Below are 19,498 nucleotides of genomic sequence, written 5' to 3'. Positions count from 1 at the left end.
GGCTGTGAGTGCGGGCAGTGGGAGAGCTTGTGAGTGGGCAGGGAAAAGAACGCTTAGGAAAGTTGGGGCATGTGGGTAGGTAAGTAAGAGAGGACCTACTACTGGGCATGAAGGTCTTATTCTCTACCCTCCCCCTCCCCCCTGAGTACCAGCCCTGAGTACAGGCGATAGATGGGCAGTGCATGCTTGGATTTTCAAAAAGCTTTTTACAAAGGTTTGGCATGTAATAAGATTATCACAGGGGTTAATAACAGGAACCAGCAGGCAAATGTAAACGGACAGCTCTGGCAAGCCAGTGCGGTGGAGGGGTTAGAATGTTGGACTGGGATCTGGGAAGCCCAGGTCTGAACCCCCAGTCTGCATGGAAGCTTGCTGGGTTGACTTTGGGCCAGTCCACATGTTCTCAGTGTAACTTTCCTTACAGGAGTGTTGAGGATAAAAAGGAGTCAAGAATGATGTGAGCCACTTGGAATCCCTATTGGAGAGAAAGGTGGGGTATAAGTGAAGTAAATGAGGGAAGGAAGTGTGGTCCCCTAGGGATGTACGATGGCTAGTGTTTAATTTGTTCATAAATGATCTGGAATTTAGGATATGAGGAGTGGAGGGACTAAGCTTGCAGAAATTTCTCAGGATGGGGAAAACCGAACATTACTGGAAAGAGCTTCAAAGGGATCTCTCCAAAGCTGGGTGAGTGCGTGACAGTGGACTAAGTGAGGTGCATCAAAAGAGTAATGTGAAAATTCGAATTAAAGAGTAGCAGTTTTAAATAGACACAGATAGGATTTGAAGTGGCAATAGCTGGCTGGGGAAAGAGATCTGAGGGGGCTGTGATAGCATGATACGAGTGACCTGATGTGCAGAAGCAAAGAAAAGAGCAAATCTTTCTGCTGGGGTTTATTAGAGGAGGGTTTGAAAACGGAACATGTAACATGAGAAATCCCTGACTCCTCTGCTTTAAACTGTATTATCTCCTTTGGTGATTTTAGGAAGGGAAGGGATTGTGGCTCAGTAGAAGAGCCTCTGCTTTGCATGCTGAAGGTCCCAGGTTCGGTCCCCAGCATCTGTTAAAAAGGAACAGGCGTCAGGTGAGGTGAAAGGCCTGTGCCTGAGACCCCAAGAGCTGCTGCAATCTGAGTAGATAATATTGACCTCGATGGACAAAGGGTCTGATTCTGTATAAGGAAGCTTCACGGGTGAAGGAGGGTAAAATCCTAACACTTTAAGTGAAATCTTGAGAGGGGACAACCTTCCCTAAATGTTGGCAAGTGGCATGACCAGGAAGTGAGTTCAACAGAATTCACGGCGACTTCAAAGAACATACAAGCAAGTGGGCGACAAGACTACAATTCTATGCTTATTTCAACTATCCATCTTGGGTAGATGGTAGTTTGTAGCAGCAACATAAAACACTTAAAGAGTAACAATTTTATTCCAGTATAGAGTAACAATTTTATTCCAGTATAAACAATTGTGACTCAGACCTCACTTTATCAGATGTACAGATAAAGTATGACTTATATATCCAAGACAACCTGTCCCACTTTTCTAGAGTTTGTGTGTGAATGTATACTTATTACTCCCATTCTACAGTCACTCCATTGGCCGCCTATCTGCCAAGATCTTGAATTGAATCTAGTATCACAAAGTCCTTTATGACTGTGAAAGCTCGTATCTTTGGGCTTGCCCTCTTCCCCTGTGCTCCACAGCTTTGCACATCTGAACAGGGCCTTCAATAGGTACCACACTACAAATGGGCAAAACCAGCAACTGCCTGTACATGTACTTTCTTCACTGTGGTTCCATATTTTTGAATGATGTGCTTGATGTAGCCAGGAAGCATTGTGCAAAACTGAATTCTTCAAGAAGGTATTTTACAAAGGTAACAGGACTTTATTATAACAATGTTATGGGAAGAATGCTTTAATAAAGAGAAATAGAGAGTCCAGTAGCACCTTTAAGACTAACCAACTTTATTGTAGCTTAAGCTTTCGAGAACCACAGGTCTCTTAGTCAGATGCATGTGACAAAGAGAGCTGTGGTTCTCGAAAACATATGCTACAATAAAGTTGGTTAGTCTTAAAGGTGTTACTAGACTCTTTACTATTTTGCTACTACAGACTAACACAGCTAACTCCTCTGGATGAATAAGAGAGAAACTAGACTATACTGTTAGGTTCAGTATATGCTATCTGTTGCTGTATGTATTATTCTAATATGTAATTTCTGCATCATTTAACATGTAATGTTATTACTTGTTTTTTTAGATTTCTCCAGTTACATTGCTTATTGTTGATTGCATTGCTTCGAACTGTGTAATTTGCCTTGAGACTCAGTAAGAAAGGAGTATGAATAACGTAAACTGTAAATAAAATATTTAATCAGCCCTGCTCTATTTCCACTCCTATGCATCTAATGAAGTGAACTTTGATTCAGGAGAGCTTATGCTGGAATAAACTGTTTCCTTTAGTGTGCCACTCCACTCCTTTTTTATTTTTACTTATTTGGTAGTGAGTTTATTTCTTCCTACACCTGCTCTATTATGTATGGATGTGAAAGCTGGACAATGAAGAAAGCTGACAGGAAGAAAATTGATTCATTTGAAATGTGCTGGATGAGAGTTTTGGGGATACCACAGATGGCCAAAAAGACAAATAAGGGGGTACCAGATTGTTCCCTAGAAGCAAAAATGACAAAACTGGGATTATTGTACTTTAGTCACATGAGAAGGCATTCTCTGGAAAAGTCAATAATGCTGGGGAAAGTGGAAGGCAGTAGGAAAAGAGCAAGACACAAAAAGAGATGGCTTGATTCAATAAAGGAAGCCACATCCTCCGTTTGCAGGATCTGAGCCAGTTTCTTAACGATAGGACATTTTGGAGGTCTTTCATTCATAGGGTCGCCATAGGCAACTTGATGACACATAAAACACACCTGCTTTGGAGTGAACGTCTACTTCAGCTGCACCTCAGCAAGCAAAGGGCACAAATCTAATAGTTCTTTACTGCAAGTAACCCAGCTTCAATAAAATGACACTTATTTCCTACACTAGATACCAGCGGTCGTCACCTTAGATTTTCCCTTTAAATTAGGGGGGGTGGGAACAGTCTCTGTTACCCTTTGTGCGCATGCGCTGAACGTTTTTCTTACCGCTGCCTTTGACAGCGAGGCTCCGCCTATCTCTAATGACGTGTTAGAAAGGGGCGGGACGCACCAGGAATGTCGCGTTCTCTAGTCTGGTTGTGCCGTAGCTCGCTTTACGGCGGTCTCGCGCGACGCTCCTCCTTTTCCTCTCCTCGCTAAGATGGCGGCGGCCGGGGTGAGCTTGCGTTTCCCACTGAGAGCCGTTAACAATCCATTTCCATCCGGACCTAGGGGCGGCCTCTGGGTTCTGGGAGTAGGGTACCTCGAAAAGAGGGCTTCGGCCTTTCTTGTGGGAGAAATATTACTGGAGGAAGGCGCTTAAAATGCGGGTAGTCAGGGTGGGAGAGGGGAGGCTGAGGGGCCTCGGTGGGAATGTTGAGTTATTAGCGTCCTTCTTTGGTCTTTGGGTGAAATTATATCAGTGAGGGGGTAGGTATATGTATGAGGAGTGGGTCGTTGTGGGCCTTTCAGCTCTTCTGAGAAAAGTGATGTATTGGGGGCCAATTGGATGCCGTAGGGGTAAAGAGTTGAGTCTTCTGTGTTCTTACAGGTTTGTAGGGTTAGGGTCCTCCTTTGGGAGTTTAAACTAAGTTCCTTTCAGAAAAGGGGCTGGCACTAGATGTGGTAGATCTTGATTGTGGAGTAGAGCATCCATGCACAGAGGCACTCTATCACTATACGCCAGGAGGGGATGTACAATTTTTGCTTTCACGGTTTGCATGTGAAGGTCCAGAGGTGTGGCTGGCAGCTGTTGGATTAGGTCTGGTGGAGTAGCCTGGTAGTTTTGGAATTGTTTAGATGGGTGTGTTGGAAGGAACTTGCCCTCTTGGGAGAGTAGTTGGTGGGATGGGGTAGGTTAGAAGTCTTTAACAGAACTGCCCTTGGAGCCAGGCAGCTGGTCTGATGTCTAGCCTGATATGATTTTGGACCTCATTGTTTGTTGTGGGGCTCAGAGCAAGGAGAATTTGCAACGTTACTGAGAGTATGTGAGGGTGCTATGGGTTGGTGGGTGTGGTCTCTGAGCAAGGATGTGCTTCTTGGGCGTCTAGGGGAAAGTGGATGTAGCCGTTTCAGTGGAGGGTGTGTCAGTGAATGAGGTAGATGGGGTTTTATTTGATGACAGAGCATTAGGGTGGGAGGCTCCCTTGACGTCCTGCAATACTGCAGCATCCGTGTTGCAGTGGTTGAAGGTGGGAGACCTTATGGGGAAGAGACAAAATCCTAACTTTGCATTTTTTTTAACTTGGCATTCTCATCCTTGGGCGGGAAGGAATATGATCTGCTAACGAAAGCAAGTTTTCCTTAGCTGAGTCAGTCATCTCTTGGTTCATTCTCTTTGCAGACTCTCTACACCTACCCTGAGAATTGGCGGGCATTCAAAGCCCTTATTGCTGCTCAGTACAGTGGCGCCAAGATCAAGGTCCTCTCGGCCCCACCGCAGTTCCACTTTGGACAAACCAACAAGACCCCCGAATTCCTGAAGAAATTCCCTGTGGGGAAGGTAAGTCACAGGGCTGCCACCACCTGCCTTCCTGTCTTGCTCTGCCCCTCAAGGCTTCTGTAAACTAGTGAAATTGGAGCTGCATGTCAGAGTGTAGGGGTGACTTTGCCCCTCTCCGCTACTTGCCACAATCTAGTTGGGGTGGTGGTGCTGGTTGAATGGGGTTTAGGGCCTTGCTTCTACTGTTGGCGATATTGCTGCTTTACTGACCCTGTTCACACCTCTGGGCCCGGTGAGTGGGCTGGGAGCACCTGGTTTTGCAGCATCACTAAAGCCGTGCTGGCGTGGATCAGCTCAGCTCTGCAGATATGGGGCCACTTGGAGCCCTACATAATGTTTATTGCTAATGTAGTGTTTCCTGGCATTCAGAGGGGTTTGAGTGTTAGATTAGGATCTGGGAGACCCGGGTTCAAATCCCTGATCTGCCATGGAAGCTTGCAGGGTGTCTTTGGGCGGATCACCTTGTCAGCCTAACCTACTTCACAGGATTGTTGTGACGGTAACATGGAGGAGGCGAAAACTAAATAATTTGCTTAGCTCTTCACATATACTGGCTTTGTTGTTCTTGCTCACAAACGTCCAAACTGGATCAGATTCAAGTCATTTAGATCTGTGACTGGTGAATATTTGAGAGTGGGGGGTGGCAACCTGGCAAACTGATCATTCCCTCTTCCATTCAGTAATCTCTCAGCGCTTCAGTAAGCTGCTTTCACCCTCCATCTAATTCTCAACTGCTGTCAGTGTTCTGTTTTTAGGCATATGCTTGCTCCTTTTCAGGTTTTCTTTTGGTTAATTTGCAATGCTGTATCTTTTAGCATATGTAGATGACTGGGGAAGGCAATGGCAAACCACCCTGTAAAAAAAGTCTGCCCAGAAAATGTCGTGATGCGACGTCCCCCCATGGGTCAGTCATAACTCGGTGCTTGCACAATCTTTTAGCATACCTGGGTAAGTCCGTGAAGTTCATAGAATCCCGTTATCTTTGCATTTGCTATTTTCATTATGATAGCAGGTGCCAGACACATTCCTGTTGGTAGAAGTGATGGCTAAATGAATCCCCCATGTTTGGAGGCAGTATGCCTGTGAAGACCAGTTGTCACAGAGAGGGGAGCAGAGTAGCAGGGGGAGGAACCTTGCCTTCATCCCATGTCTGGGTTTCCTCAGAGCCTCTGGTTAGTCACTGCTTGGGGAGCTGGATGCAGGACTGAGTGGGTCCTTGACTCCTCTCCATGGTTTCAATCTATATTGCAGACTAGCAACAAAACTTGTTGTGGGGAAAAATACAACGGGTTCTAGAAAGGGCAGGCCAGGTGGGCCAGGCATTGCCGCCTCCACCGTGCCCCGATCTGGTCGAGGGGAGGGGAGGGTGGCCGGGCCTAGCATTGCTCCCTCTGCTACACCCCAATCTAGGCGGTGGGAGGGCAGGTGGCTGGGCCTGGCATTGCCCCCTCCCCAGCACTGGCTGATCATGGCGGGAAAGGGCTGGGAGAGGACAGAGACCAGGTCTATCTGCCCCACAAGTCTGTGGCAGATAGACCTGGGCTCTGTGGGTCTAGAGGCCAGGTCAACTCACCTTGCAAAGCCATGGCGAGTAAACCTGGCCTTCAGATGTGCAGGTGCCAGGTCTACCCATGTTGTAAAGCAATGGCAAGTAGACCTGGGCTCCGCACATCTGGTGAGCAGGTCTACCTGCCTTGCAAAGCTATGGCAGGTAGACCTGGGTTCTGCTGGTCCAGAGGCCAGGTCTATTCTGCAAACAAAGCCATGGCAAGTAGACCTGGGCTCTGCAGATCTGGCAGGCAAGCTGCAGTATCCCCACCACATCCTTGCAGCAGATCAAAGCTTGAGGGTGGAAAACAGTGGCGGGGGGAGTAGGCGAGCCGCACTCCCCCCCGGTCCCCCCTCCCCTGCAGCAGATCGAGGCTTGGGGGTAGAAAGCAGGGAGGGAGAGAGCAGGCAAGCCGCATTGTCCTCCCCCCACCCCCGCTTCCCTGGCATATTCAGTCGGTGAGGGGCAGGGTGAAGCCTTGGGAGGTGGAGTGCAGGCAAGCCCAGCATGCCCCATGCCGGTCTGGCCCAATCAGAGTTGGGGAGGGCAGAGCCAACCTACAGGCCCTTCTGAGGCCCAGAGGCTTGCCAGAACTGCACCTGCACCAGTAAGTCGTCTCGAACACGCTTGCTAAATTATATAGTAAGGCTGAGAGACTAAGCTAAGGGCCACCTGATGTTTTCGTGGCAGAAACAGCTTTCAAATTGGGACCCTCCTGATTCATAGCTTGGTCTCTTGCCAGATACTACATCAGCTTAAAGAGATACATATAACAGAGCTCTAAAAAGTTGGCCTGTTGGCTCAGAAACTTACTGTTGAAAATATGTGTGCATTTAAATGTGCAGCTTGCCATATGCTGGGCTAAGGCGGCAGAGCACGAACAGTGAAAAAGAATTTTTTTTTTCCCATGGCATCCCGGGCAGTTCACAGTGGAGCTACTTCTGAAGCACTTGGGGCTGATTACATGATACTAGCTAACACATTTTCTAGAATAAAATTATGATCCTCTTCTGGGAGCCTGCTTGCGGGGAAGGTGGAATAGAAATCTAATTAAATAAATAAATTCATAATCATATCAGATGCTTCAGGAAGACCACTGTATGTTTGAACCTTTTCCCTCAAGGACTCACTGTATGTAGAAGAGTAGGAATAAGGCTAGGCTGAAGTGTAACGTAGTCTGTGAAAAGCTTTTCCTTGTTGATTCTGCAGGTTGTATGAATTGGTTCTTACTTTTGCATTCATGTTCTGGAATTATCATCAATACAAATAACTTAGATAAGTATCTGGAATATCATGATTTGATTTCTGCCTGCACTGGAGATACCATAGAACAAGCTGTAGGTTTTCACTTTGGGCTTTATATCTTGGTTGCAGCAGGCGTGACTGACCGGACCTGGTGGGGTAGGTTGGGATAGCTGGTACTGGCATGGTGGACACTGTAAAGGGCAGCTGTGTTTTTTCCAGCTGCAGCTTGTTTATTTATGCCCCACCTGTTTTCCCAATGGCAATCCAAAGCAGCTCACATTGTTTTCCACTTTGGTCAGGCTTTGGTGCAGTTCTGGAGGCCTCATTTCAAAAAGGATGTGGACAAACTGGAATGAGTGCAGAGGAGAGCAAGCAGGATGATCAGGGGCCTGAAGACCAAGCCCTACAAGGAAAGATGGAGGGACCTGGGAATGTTCAGTTTGGGCAAGAGGAGGTTGAGGGGAGACTTGATTGTATTTAAAAGGCTGTCACTTAGGGGAGGGGAGGGAGCTGTTCCTGTTGGCGACAGAGGATAGGATTCAAAACAAGCGGTTTAAACTACAGGAGGGAAGGAATGGGCTGGATGTAAGGAAAAACTTCACATTAAGAGTAATTCAGCAGTGGAATCAGCTGCCTAGAGATGTGGTTCCCTTTCTTTGGCAATCTTCAAGGAACGACTGGACGAATACTTACCGGGGATGTTTTAGGCTGTTCCTGCGTTGGGTAGGGGGTTGGACTAGACGATCTGTATGGCCTCTTCCAACTCTGTTTCTATGATTCTCCTCCATTTTATCCTCACAACAACCCTGTGCGGTATGTTAGGCTGAGTGTGTGTGACCCAGTGAACTTCCATGGCAGAGCAGGGATTTGAACCTGGACCTCCCAGATCCTAGTCTGACACTAACCACTACACTGTGCTGAGATGAACTGTTTTGTCTGCAGGTTCCAGCTTTCGAAGGAGATGATGGCTTCTGCGTATTTGAGAGCAATGCCATTGCACATTACGGTAACCCTAGTTGCTTTTGTCTCTGTAATTCACAAAAAGGGGCTGTTGGATTGTCAGAAGTCCTAGATTGATGCTGAGCAAACCAGTCCTTAAACTGCACAGGGATTGGATTTGGACACTGTTATGACCTTTACTTTTGAGGGGTAGATTTTTCTTTTAATCTTCCCCTTACACCCTCTGGGTAGTTAGCTGCCACCAGGAATATTATATTCCAATATGTTTTAATTAAGTTTTCCCTTTGGTAACGTTCCTAAGCGTCAGGCTCCTTCGTGGTTCTATGCGGCCCTGAGGATAGGAATGGGATATAACACTGACAGCTACTCTGGGATATAACAAAACAAAATAAATGTTTATTTTTCAAGAAGCGTATTGGTTTCATAAAAGTAGTTCTTAGTTCTTAATGTTACTTCATTTAAACTCATTCACACAGATCTCTTGTAAGGCTTAGCCTCTTTCTCTAGGCTCTATATTTCTCTCACAGAAAACTCCTCAGGCAGCACACAGCTAGCCTCTCTCTTATTCACAGAAATATGAAACCTGCTCAGGCAGCACACGGCTGGCCTCTCTTTCCCTGACTGAGTGTCCTTTCACAAACATGCTCAGTTCAGGTTCCACACAGGTCATATTTCTCTCATAAACACTTCAACATATTCAGGCAGCACACAGCTAGCCTGCTTTCTTCTGAAACTTTTGCTCTCTACTCTCAGTCTAAACTGCATTCACTCCACCCACGCTCTCAGTCATCAACCAATCACATCACTCACTCTTCCCTCTCTCACCCCCACTCTTCACCTAGCTCAAACCAAGCATTTAAAGACACATGCACCCATCCTCGTACATCAGTCTACTGCTGGTTTAAATGAGGAAGGGGACCTGACATCCAAGATTCAGCTCTTAGCTTGACCCTGTTAAACGGTGTCTTGTCTTTTTCGAGCACACCTGGGTGCATAACAAGTGGTGTGGAGTGGAAAAAGCCCCTTAATCTTGTTGGTGCCTCCCCTTCCCAAGATAAATGACGCTTCCCTCCTTCCAGTCAGCAACAATGAGCTGCGAGGAAGCACTGCAGAGGCGGCCGCCCAGATCATCCAGTGGGTGAGCTTTGCTGACAGCGACATTGTTCCCCCCGCCAGTACTTGGGTCTTCCCCACGTTGGGCATCATGCATTATAACAAGCCGGTGAGTGAGCTTCCAAAGCCAGCCTTATACTAGACAGCCTTGTGGCTCAGCCTTGAATGCAGCATTGCCAGTTCTGATCAATAGTTGCTCTACAGTGACATGGGGTAGAAATTTCTTGCCAGTCATGCTATTAGGGGCTTGAACATAAGCTCTCATGTGTGCACAGTAGGTGCTCTTGCTGAGCTATGGATCCACCCTGTGTGGAATGCCTAGATTATGTTCATTTAAGTGTGGGGAGAGGCACTCAAAGGCCGATGATGTTCTCCATCTATGTTTGTGGTTGCCCCTCCCCCCAGCATGAAGAGTGGGTGGAACGGTCCTTGTAGGCCTTTAAATTGTATGGTTCTTTGCGGCTACTTTGAAGACTTCACAGATTTATTGTGAAACTTATATTTTAAGTCTAAGCTTGCCCAAATACTTCAGGTTGTGGCAACCGACCAACACAGCTTCCCCTCTGGAGTTTCCTCCCTGAATTGTGTGTGTGTGGTTTCTCTCTCCAGGCCACAGAATATGCCAAGGAGGAAGTGAAGAGGATTCTGAGCCTCCTCGATTCCCATCTGAAAACCAGGACATTCCTGGTGGGGGAACGTGTCACACTGGCTGATATTACCGTGGTCTGCACTCTTCTTTGGCTTTACAAGCAGGTGGGTCCCTGGTGTCTGCCTGAGAAACACGGCATAGTTACTGGGATTCTGTGTCTTAAACACTATCCATCTCTCATAGGTGAGGGAAATGGTTGGGTTGGACTTTTTCCACTTTTCTGGCAAATTGGAGTCTGTTCAACCTACTTCTCTCAGTAGCTAGGACTGAAGAGTTTGGATTGATCATCTGCTCTGTGGCCCTGAGAGTTTTTGATGGGGAAGAGGCATTTATTTATTTATTTATTTATTCAATTTTTAGCCCTCCCTGTGAACAGGGTCAGGGCGGGGTACAATAAAATGCTCAGTGAGCATTTTAAATAGATAAACATACATAAATAAGATTTAAAATACAAAAAACGTAAATCCTAAAACAGCATATTAGATGGTGGCCCCCTCCAATTTCCCCAATCTGAACATAACAAGCCGGGGGGGGGGGGGCATAGTTTGATCATATTCTAGTGACAGCACTTATGGGGGGCAGATGACTTTGTGGGCCCCCCTGGTGGGAGCCCGGTAAGGAGGCACCTAAGCAATCAGACAGTCAAAGACTCATTGCTGAGAGGCCAGGGAAATTAGAATCTTTTTTGAGCTTCAGGGCTACCATTGATTTTTTTTCTGTTTGCCTGGTTGATTGTCAGAGCTGCTTGGAGATGGGAGAACAAGTTCTCAGCTCTGCTGTGAAGAAATCTAGTTTTCCAAATTATCAAGGTTGTGGCAGAGGGGACCTAGAAGATCCCAGTTTCAAACTTGCATTAATGCTGTTGAAAACCCATATCCAGCAATCCAGAGAAGTTGAGAAAATGTCCCTTTCCAAACTCTGCTTGCTGGATAATCTGTTTCTGCTAGACACGAAGAGCATGGAGCTAGTGGAGGGCACAAGAGGTGTTTTAAAGGTTTCCAGTCAAACCACAAAAGGGTCCTTAGACTCTTGTGTTGAGACTTCCAGCCCCTGTCTAAGAGCTTCCTGGTTCTCTTTATTGGCAGGTTTTGGAGCCATCTTTCCGTCAGCCTTACGAAAACGTCAACCGCTGGTTTGTAACCTGCATAAACCAGCCACAGTTCAAGGCAGTCCTAGGAGAGGTGAAGCTGTGCGAGAAGATGGCGCAGTTTGACGGTAAGGGTAGCACTGATGTTCTGTGGCTTGAACAAAGGTGGTGGTCACCCCTGTCTTCAGTCCATTACTGTAGCTGACAAGTGCAAGGAAGAATGGTGGGGTCTTTCCCCAGCTCTGTCTTCTTCCAGCTTTCTTAAAAATTGAGCAGGTTGGAAAATGTCAAACCATCTTTAGCAGTAAGGTGGGGGGGCAAGTTTATCCCCTTTGTGCCCAGTTGCCTGCTGCTTACTGTCCATTGTCACATGGAGTTCTCTTGTAAAACAATCACAGCCAACTGGAGCAGGTTGGGGATGCCACTTCAGAGTGAAGGCTTTGCCTCCTGGATGGCACCACCCACTGTCTCCATGTGGTGGTGTTGTGGAGGGAAGTGTGTGGCTGTGCTTGAATACCCATTCTGCTTACTGGAGCTCCAGCTCGTTTGACAGGCGATCAGTGAGATGGACAAATGCTTTGTAACCGCCTTTGTTCAAAGTAGAGCCCTTTCTTGTAGTGTGGCAAAAAAGGGAGTCTGTTTGGGTTAAAAACATAAGAGGCCTGTTGGGTCAGACAGGTGGTGCATCTAGTCCAGCATCCTGTCTTGTAAGGTGGCTGACCAGTTACTCTGGAAGGTCAACGAACAGGGCGTAGAGGCCAAGGCCTTCCCTTGTTGTGGCCGTCTGACCCTGGTATTCAGAGGTTTACTGCCTCTGAATGTAGAAGTTTCCCTTAGTTACCATGGCTTGTAGCCACCGATAAACCTATCCTCCATGAATTCAGCCCTGGGAACTTCTAGACCCCCTATGTATTTGGTTCTTGGAACGTCAGTGTGCCTTGAAGGCAGTCATGAAGCTGACATGCTGTCATATCCTTGGTCTATCAGAAGTCAGTATTGTCAGTGCAGGCTGTCAGTGGGTCTCCAGAGTCTCAGGTGGAGGTGATTCACATCGTCTACCACCTGATCCTTTTAATGGGGGATTTGAACCTGGAACCTTCTGTGCGCAAAGCAGATGCTCTGCTGCAGAGCCACAGCCACTCCCCTGGGCTGTTGTCACGGTGTTGGCATTCTTAAAATGCTTTCTGAACCATCTCAATTCACCTAGTTTAGTCTGTTGGTGACGCCATAAATCTGCATGTTGCCATCACATTTTTAAAAAAACAATCAGCTGGTGAGTGGCTCCCTTGGTAGCAGGGATTAAATTTTTCCTTCTGCTCAAGCATAAACATCTCTTCTCTCAGAAACTGTGTCTCAGCACTTCTGTTTTTGGTGCAAGATGGCTGAGCAGCCATAAACCTCTAATGGAGCTACCCAGGGTACAGTATTGGACTGGATCCTACAATTCCATTCCTCTAATGGTGGGATCACTTTCTTGCATAATTTGCCTCTTCCACGAGCACAGAGTTTAGAAAAATGGGATTGTAAGATCTAAGTCAGTGTATTTGGAATAAAGCAGAGGTTGGCATAGTTTGTTACAGACTAGATCTAGGGCACAGGCTTTGCCTATATACAGTTGCAGGTTTGATCTCTAGTTTTTGAAGACAACTATAGTTGATGTGCTGTTGACAGGTAATGTAAGCTGCCTTGCAAGGTAGAAAGGTAGCTTATAAATGTTTCAGATAAATAATCTGTCTTCTGGGTGGGGTTGCACTTTCCCAGAAGGCTTCCAGCTTGGGGGTGCTGTTGGATCCAAAAGCCAAAGCACCTCTGCAGCATGTAGCACCTTGACCCCTCTTTGGCTGTCTTGCCAGCTGCCATCCTTCCTCAAGAGATAGAGTTTGACCACAGATCCATGTACTGGTTCCCTCCTGTTTGGACTATTGCAATGCAGTTTGTGGGGCTGCCTTTAAAGATTGCTTGGAACCTTCAGTTAGTTCAAAACATGGCAGAAAATCTGACAAGTGTGAGTTAAAGCAGTTCTATCTTGCCAGTCTTAACAGAGCTGCCCTGGTTTCTACTCTGCTCTCAACTGCAGTTCAGAGTGTCAGTTCTTGGCTATAAAACTTTATGTGGTGTGGTGCCCGATGAATCGGCGGGATTGAAGGAACATCTTCAGAGGCTCTGTTCTCAGCGCTCCTGCTTTTAGATAAGAGTTGGGCAATTAACAGGGCCACCTCTGGGGTGGAACCAAAACTCTGGAATACCATACCAGATTTGGCACCTGACAAACTTCTGTATATTAGGTGTCAGGTCATTGGTTTTTATTTTTCCTATGCTTTCAGATAAATAGCTCCCACTCTGATTTATCAGACTTTTAAGTGTTAGGTGCTATTGTGTGGGGGGTGGGGGTTTATTGCTGTTGATTTTTAAAAAAAAATTAAATACGTTCTTTGTTTACTTTATTAATTTGTACTGTAACATTTTGCAAGCCATCTCAAGTATACATCTATACAAAAAACTATTAAATTCTCCACTTAAAAGTGAAGCTTGAGTAGAAATTCTGGGAAAGATCTTTGGCAGCTATCCAGAGTTGTGGAGCAGATGTTGAATCCCCCCCCCCCCGCCCCGCCCCGCCAAAGTAAAGTATACACCTGGAGCTGTGTGATGGCCATGGTGAAGTCAGACCATTATATCATATGAGCCTTATTCCAAGTCAGATCACTTGCTCTGACTGGTGGTTTTTCCAGGGTTCCCATCAGGGATCTTTCCTGAGATCTTGCCAGAGAATGACCGCAGATAGAACCTGGGACCCTTCTGCATGCAAAGCGGGCGTTCTGTCTCACCCTCGTGGCCCTTGCCTATTTTAATTACTGCCTCTTCTTGCAGCTAAAAAGTTTGCTGAGAATCAGCCCAAGAAGGAAACGCCTAAGAAAGAGAAGCATCCGAAGGAAGAGAAGAAGCCAGAGAAGAAGGCAGAGCCTGAGGAAGAGTTAGACGAGTGTGAGCAGGCCTTGGCAGCTGAGCCCAAATCCAAAGACCCTTTTGCTGAACTCCCCAAGAGGTAAGGCCTAGCTGTGGAGAGACATAACTGATTGTCAAAAGCCTGTGATAGGGTTTTATCTTAACAGATGATGGCTGGCTTTTTCTATGCACAGATAATTTTAATCATGGGTAGGGAGGCTGAAGAGAAAGGAGTGATCAGCTTGTGCTTAGAGTGGAAAGGCTGGAATGAAGGGCTGTCTTGTGGGTGTGGATCCACTGAAGCCAGTCTCCATTCCCACTGGAACACTTCTAACCTGCACTGGGGCTTGCCTCTTGGCAGCTGAACAGGTGTGTGTGTGTGTGTGTGTGGAGGGGGGCTCTTGGACATAGAAGATGCATTTGTTACTAGGGTAATTTTCTTCTCCCTTTATTTGTGAACTTTTTGTAGGTTCCCCACAAGTGTAAATGGTGGGAAGCCAGATCCAAACCTTCTTCTGTGAGGCTCCTGCATGGGCCGTGTTCTGGAGCCCGCGCACACATGCATTATCACACAGGGCACCAGCCAGGCTGTTGGGCTCCTCACTGCCTATCTTGAATGCAGAGTACCTCCTAAAACATGTCCAGCCAAACCTTGAGGCTCTAACTTGCATGGGATCGTCAGTCAGGAGTCAGGCAAGCTGCCTCCTGGTCTGGTTGTCCTGCTATGAATTGATGACGCTGCGCATTCCAAACGGCCTTACCCCAGTCAGACATCTGCCTCTTTGTTTTTGACTCTTGCTTCGCAAGGCCTCTGAGAGAGCTTTGCCAGAGAAGGGCTTCTCCCAGCACCTGCTCCCAGAGATCCTCTAGCTAGAGATGCCAAGACTTGAACTTGGACTCTCTGCATCCAAACCAGACAGACTGCAACTAAAGTATGACCAGTCTTCCCCAGAGCAGTTTTGGAAGCTAGGATTGTAAGCTATAAATGGCTGCACATTGGTGCATTAAAAAGTTTGTGAACAGAGCATTTGAGGGAGCGCATGCAAGGTGGGATTTAAGTTTGACTGTCTGTAGAGCTGGGGCGGGGGTTGTATATACTGCTTTCCAAGGGCCAAGCTATATGTGCAGGTTTTTAAAGAATTAGGGCTGGGTTTTTATGTGGAGCAGGAAAAACCATGGAGGGGGGGACTCCCTGCTGTTTTGACATGGGGAAATTCCTCCAAACTGCTGTGTGGTTGCAGGGAACCCAAAATGGGTTTGGGGAACCAAGACACGGGTCTTTAAAAACCTGCATGTCTGGCTTGACCCCAAGTCTGCCCTGTCTATACTATGTACACATGTGTTGCTTCACTGAGTTGCCACTAGGGGGCAGGAGATGGACGTTGCTTGGTGGCTACTGGGCCCAAATCCACCTTCTCCCACACCCTGCCACGTGCCTGGGACAGACTTTGTGCTCCATTTCAGCCTGGCTGAGTGCCCCCCCCCTTTCCCTGCTGAGCTGTGAGTAGCTCTTATTTGCGGCTGGAAGGATCTTTTTGCCAGAACTGTGGGCGGCTAATGCCAGTGTCCTAACTTTGCCTGGAGAAGCGGGCTTGAGTGAGGCAGGAAACTGTTCTGTCTGCAAAATGAAAGCAGCAGCAACAGCAGTTGGGAGGTGAGTGTCCATGCGCAAAAGTGGAATTTAGTAGGATGAAATCTGTGGAACTGAACTAGCCTTGTGCGATGTTGGGCTAGTGATGCATTGCTGGGCAGCTGTCCTGTGGCTGAAGCCTCTCTGCATCCCATATAGGCTTTTACAGTCTCTTGAGGGTAAGAATGACCACGTTAAGATGCCTGTCTCCTTTTTCTCCCTGCCCCACGGGTAGAAAATACCCATCTGCTGAACTGGGGTTCTCAACCCCATCCTTTGAGGAGGGTATTTCTCAAACATAGTGATAAAAAACTGGCCATGTTACTGTTCTACGGAGGCGGGCAAAATGAGCCATCCCATGAGTTGTATTTCTTTAAAGTAGTAGAAAATGGGAAATGCCCACCTATATTTTTACTTGGCTTGATCAGTGCTGCTGTTCTTTTTGAAAGCAGGTGGGTTGTAAGACTGCTTAAGGTTTTCTTTCCCCACCTGACCCTCTGCTTTCTGGAAAAGCCATTTTCATAGCCATTTTCCTCTGGCTAAAGTAGTGTCAGCCATGAGTGCGAACCCTGTGAATGGGCTTGGTATTTGAATCCCATCAGAGCCCTGCTGCTTGAGACTACTGAGGGATTGCAGCGTGTTGAAACACACATCAAAAAGGGAACTGCTTTTATAGAGAATCTGTGTTGATGATGTTCAAACATAAGGCTGGCCAGCCCTGCCCTCTGGCTTTCTCTTCTGTATTCCTGCCGCTCCGGTTGACCACCTGTGTTATTTCTTAAATTTTTCCTGATATGCTCTCTGACCATGTGGAGCAGTGGGCAAACATAAGATGGTAGGGCTTGGCGTGCTAGGTTATGGGGTAGTCCAGGTCATCTGGGAGGAGGTTTTCACCACTGGAGAGATGCATGCCTCCCTTTCTGTGTGCCAAGTCTAACCAGTGGCTCTCCTCCTAGCTCCTTTGTCATGGATGAGTTCAAGAGGAAGTACTCCAATGAAGATACCCTCACAGTGGCAATCCCCCACTTCTGGGAGCATTTTGACAAGGAGGGCTGGTCCATCTGGTATGCAGAGTATCGCTTCCCTGAGGAGCTTGCACAGACGTTCATGAGCTGCAATCTCATCACAGGTAACAGCCTGATCCACTCCTGTTCCCTGCCTCGGCTGGCAGTGCCTGAGCACGCACAGAGTTGCTTCTCTCTGTTCTTTCCCTCTCTTTCTCACAGGCATGTTCCAGCGCTTGGACAAGCTGCGCAAGAACGCCTTCGCTTCGGTTATCCTTTTCGGTAGCAACAATGACAGCAGCATCTCTGGCATCTGGGTCTTCCGTGGGCAGGAGCTAGCTTTTCCAGTGAGTTGGGGCTTTGGGCAGACTCGCCTCAAAAATAAATAGTGCCCTGGATCTCCAGGGTCTATTTTGCCAACAACAGCATTTTCCCCTGGTGTAGGAAACGGAAGTTTCTTGCATCAGAGGAAGGCATTCTAGGGGAAAACATTTGTGGAATGGTTCTGTGGGGATTTAAAATTGTAGTCTTGTAAGAAGAGCTGTGTTTTGCTGTGGCTTCCTTTAGATGTCCCTCTTGCAAGAAGATTTGAAGCAACCGTGACTTAAGAATCTAGATCTAAAGTAAATTTTGCCTCTGGATTGAGTAGGGCTGAAGTAACCTGATTTTCTGATAGGTTAAAAGACTTAACAAAAAGGAGCAGCCTTTGTTTCCTTGGCAGTGGCTTGGCTGGTGAACCTAAAATAATTTTTTTTGGCTTGCAGGAGACTTGGTGTTAGGAATATACAAATTTAATCCCACGAGTTTGTCATTTCACTTGAAAAATGACCGTAGCTTGTTCTATGTATCCATCTCATATCTGTCTTTCTAATCAGGACCACAGTGGCTCACTTTCAGTAACAGTACTACATCCAGGGTTTTCAGGCATGCCTGAGACCTGATGTACACATCAACTATCAAACAGAAGTAGAATTTGTTACTGTTGAATGGGACTAAAGAAACCAATATTTTGCTGATGGGACTAATTGAACGCACAAACCTATTCAGGTATTTGAGTGCTTTTGTCAATATTTTGACAAACGAAGTCATGCAAGGTGATGGTTTCTCTATTGTGTCCCCAACGAGTGGTTCTGGCGCATTAGAGCCACACGATGCAGAACCTTACAGGTGTCGCACGTTCGCTGTGGATTTAAGGGAATGCAGTAGCCATTGGGGTGACATGTGCAAGGATGGTTATGGAAACATAACAGCCACATTTCCAGGTAACTTTTAAAGTGGCTGGCACGAAAATTCAAGCCCAGAAAAATCAAAAGTAGTTACGCAAGCAGCAAAACATTCTCAAAACAGCACCCTCTGAATCAGGCTGATTGAGAGTTAAGACTGGACCAAAAGCAGAACAGAACACCTGAATTGCCCACAAAGAAGATGCCTAGTGAACCTCTTGTGGAAGTGCATTCCCTGAGATCCAGCGCTGCCACTGAAAAGGCCCTGTCCCATTGTTGCTATGGGGTACCCAGAGAAGGACCTCCGAGTGCCCAGGCAGGTTCCATTGAATAGGTTATGTCATCCAAATACCCTACACCCAGAATATTGAGGGCCTTGCATGTCCAGTGTGACGCTTTGAACTGTGCCCAGGAAATCAAGCTGGGAATCCATGTAGCTTTTGCAACACCGGGGTAATATGATCACAGCATCGTCTCCTTTGTCAGCACCCTTGCCTTTGGCAGTTTAGATCAGCTGTAGCTTCCAAGAGACCTTCTGAGGCAGCCCGCCTCGGTCACAATAGTCTGGGGCTTTGATCTGTTCAGATCGTGGATAACTGCCATTGGGTGTCTGTCTTCTTTCCAGGAAAGGGCACAGCTGGTTATACAACCGTCGTCGGGAGAAGGATTAGTAGCCACAGGAGAGCAGTGGGGAACTGCCAAATAAGCTGTGCCTGTATGAAGCATACTTTATAATTTGCAAAGACTGAGCTAAACATGAGCTGAGAGCTGGTCCAGCCCTGCTTTTGTCACAGCAGTGGAAAGGAGGTCCTAGTTTTGGCATTAGAGCAGACAGTGCTGGCTTTGTGATCACACCTGAGACGTGCCCCTTCTCCCCTCTATATTATACTGACTCCCATTTCCCCCATATCTTTCCCCAGCTGAGTCCTGACTGGCAGGTAGATTACGAATCCTATGCCTGGAGGAAGCTGGACCCAGATAGCGAAGAGTGCAAGACGCTGGTGAAGGAATACTTCCTGTGGGAGGGGGATTTCAAGCACGTCGGCAAGGCCTTTTGCCAAGGCAAGATCTTTAAGTGAGTCCAAGGCAGGAGGACTGTTCCCAAAACACGGACCTAATGATGAAGGACAAAGAGCCTCCAGGAGCCACCAGTGGCAGAAACATCTCAGGAGGGAGAGACGGCGTGACGTTCTGAGACGTGTATTAAAAACTCAAGTGTGCTAGTAGCTTGTGTGTTGGTCTCCTTCCTGGTGGACAAGAGGGTGAGCATGCAGCTTATCCTCCGTGCAGAATTCATAGTAACCTTTCATGGCTTGCTAAAGTGGTCATATTGGTGGTAGCTCCTTTGCCATGCAGTGCTGTGGCTCCTAGATCCTACTATGTCCTCTCTGGGGGGCTGACCAAGAGAGGTGGTTTCCTTGGCTCAGTCACAAGCGCACCGTCTTTGAATGCA

At 47.1% G+C, this 19,498-nt stretch overlaps 1 protein-coding gene across 1 annotated transcript; it reads left to right on the top strand.

Moving 5' to 3' along the window:
• Positions 1–3,212: 3,212 nt before the first annotated feature.
• EEF1G (eukaryotic translation elongation factor 1 gamma) lies at positions 3,213–19,271 on the top strand. The gene is made up of 10 exons (XM_054992597.1): positions 3,213–3,316; positions 4,484–4,642; positions 8,379–8,442; positions 9,476–9,618; positions 10,119–10,262; positions 11,244–11,373; positions 14,114–14,288; positions 16,775–16,947; positions 17,045–17,169; positions 18,966–19,271. The coding sequence occupies exons 1-10, from the start codon at positions 3,302–3,304 to the stop codon at positions 19,122–19,124; spliced, it is 1,287 nt and encodes a 428-aa protein (XP_054848572.1). The 5' UTR covers positions 3,213–3,301; the 3' UTR covers positions 19,125–19,271.
• Positions 19,272–19,498: the final 227 nt, after the last annotated feature.

Source organism: Eublepharis macularius, chromosome 1, assembly GCF_028583425.1.
Source record: "Eublepharis macularius isolate TG4126 chromosome 1, MPM_Emac_v1.0, whole genome shotgun sequence".
NCBI classification, from domain to species: Eukaryota; Metazoa; Chordata; class Lepidosauria; order Squamata; family Eublepharidae; genus Eublepharis; species Eublepharis macularius.
This window is presented reverse-complemented; position numbering and strand designations above follow the sequence as displayed.

Bases quoted from the DNA above. Each gene is read 5' to 3' on its own strand.
- EEF1G (XM_054992597.1), top strand. The intron at 4,643-8,378 runs GTAAGTCACAGG...TTTTGTCTGCAG, and splicing joins AGAAATTCCCTGTGGGGAAG to GTTCCAGCTTTCGAAGGAGA. The intron at 11,374-14,113 runs GTAAGGGTAGCA...CTCTTCTTGCAG, and splicing joins GAAGATGGCGCAGTTTGACG to CTAAAAAGTTTGCTGAGAAT.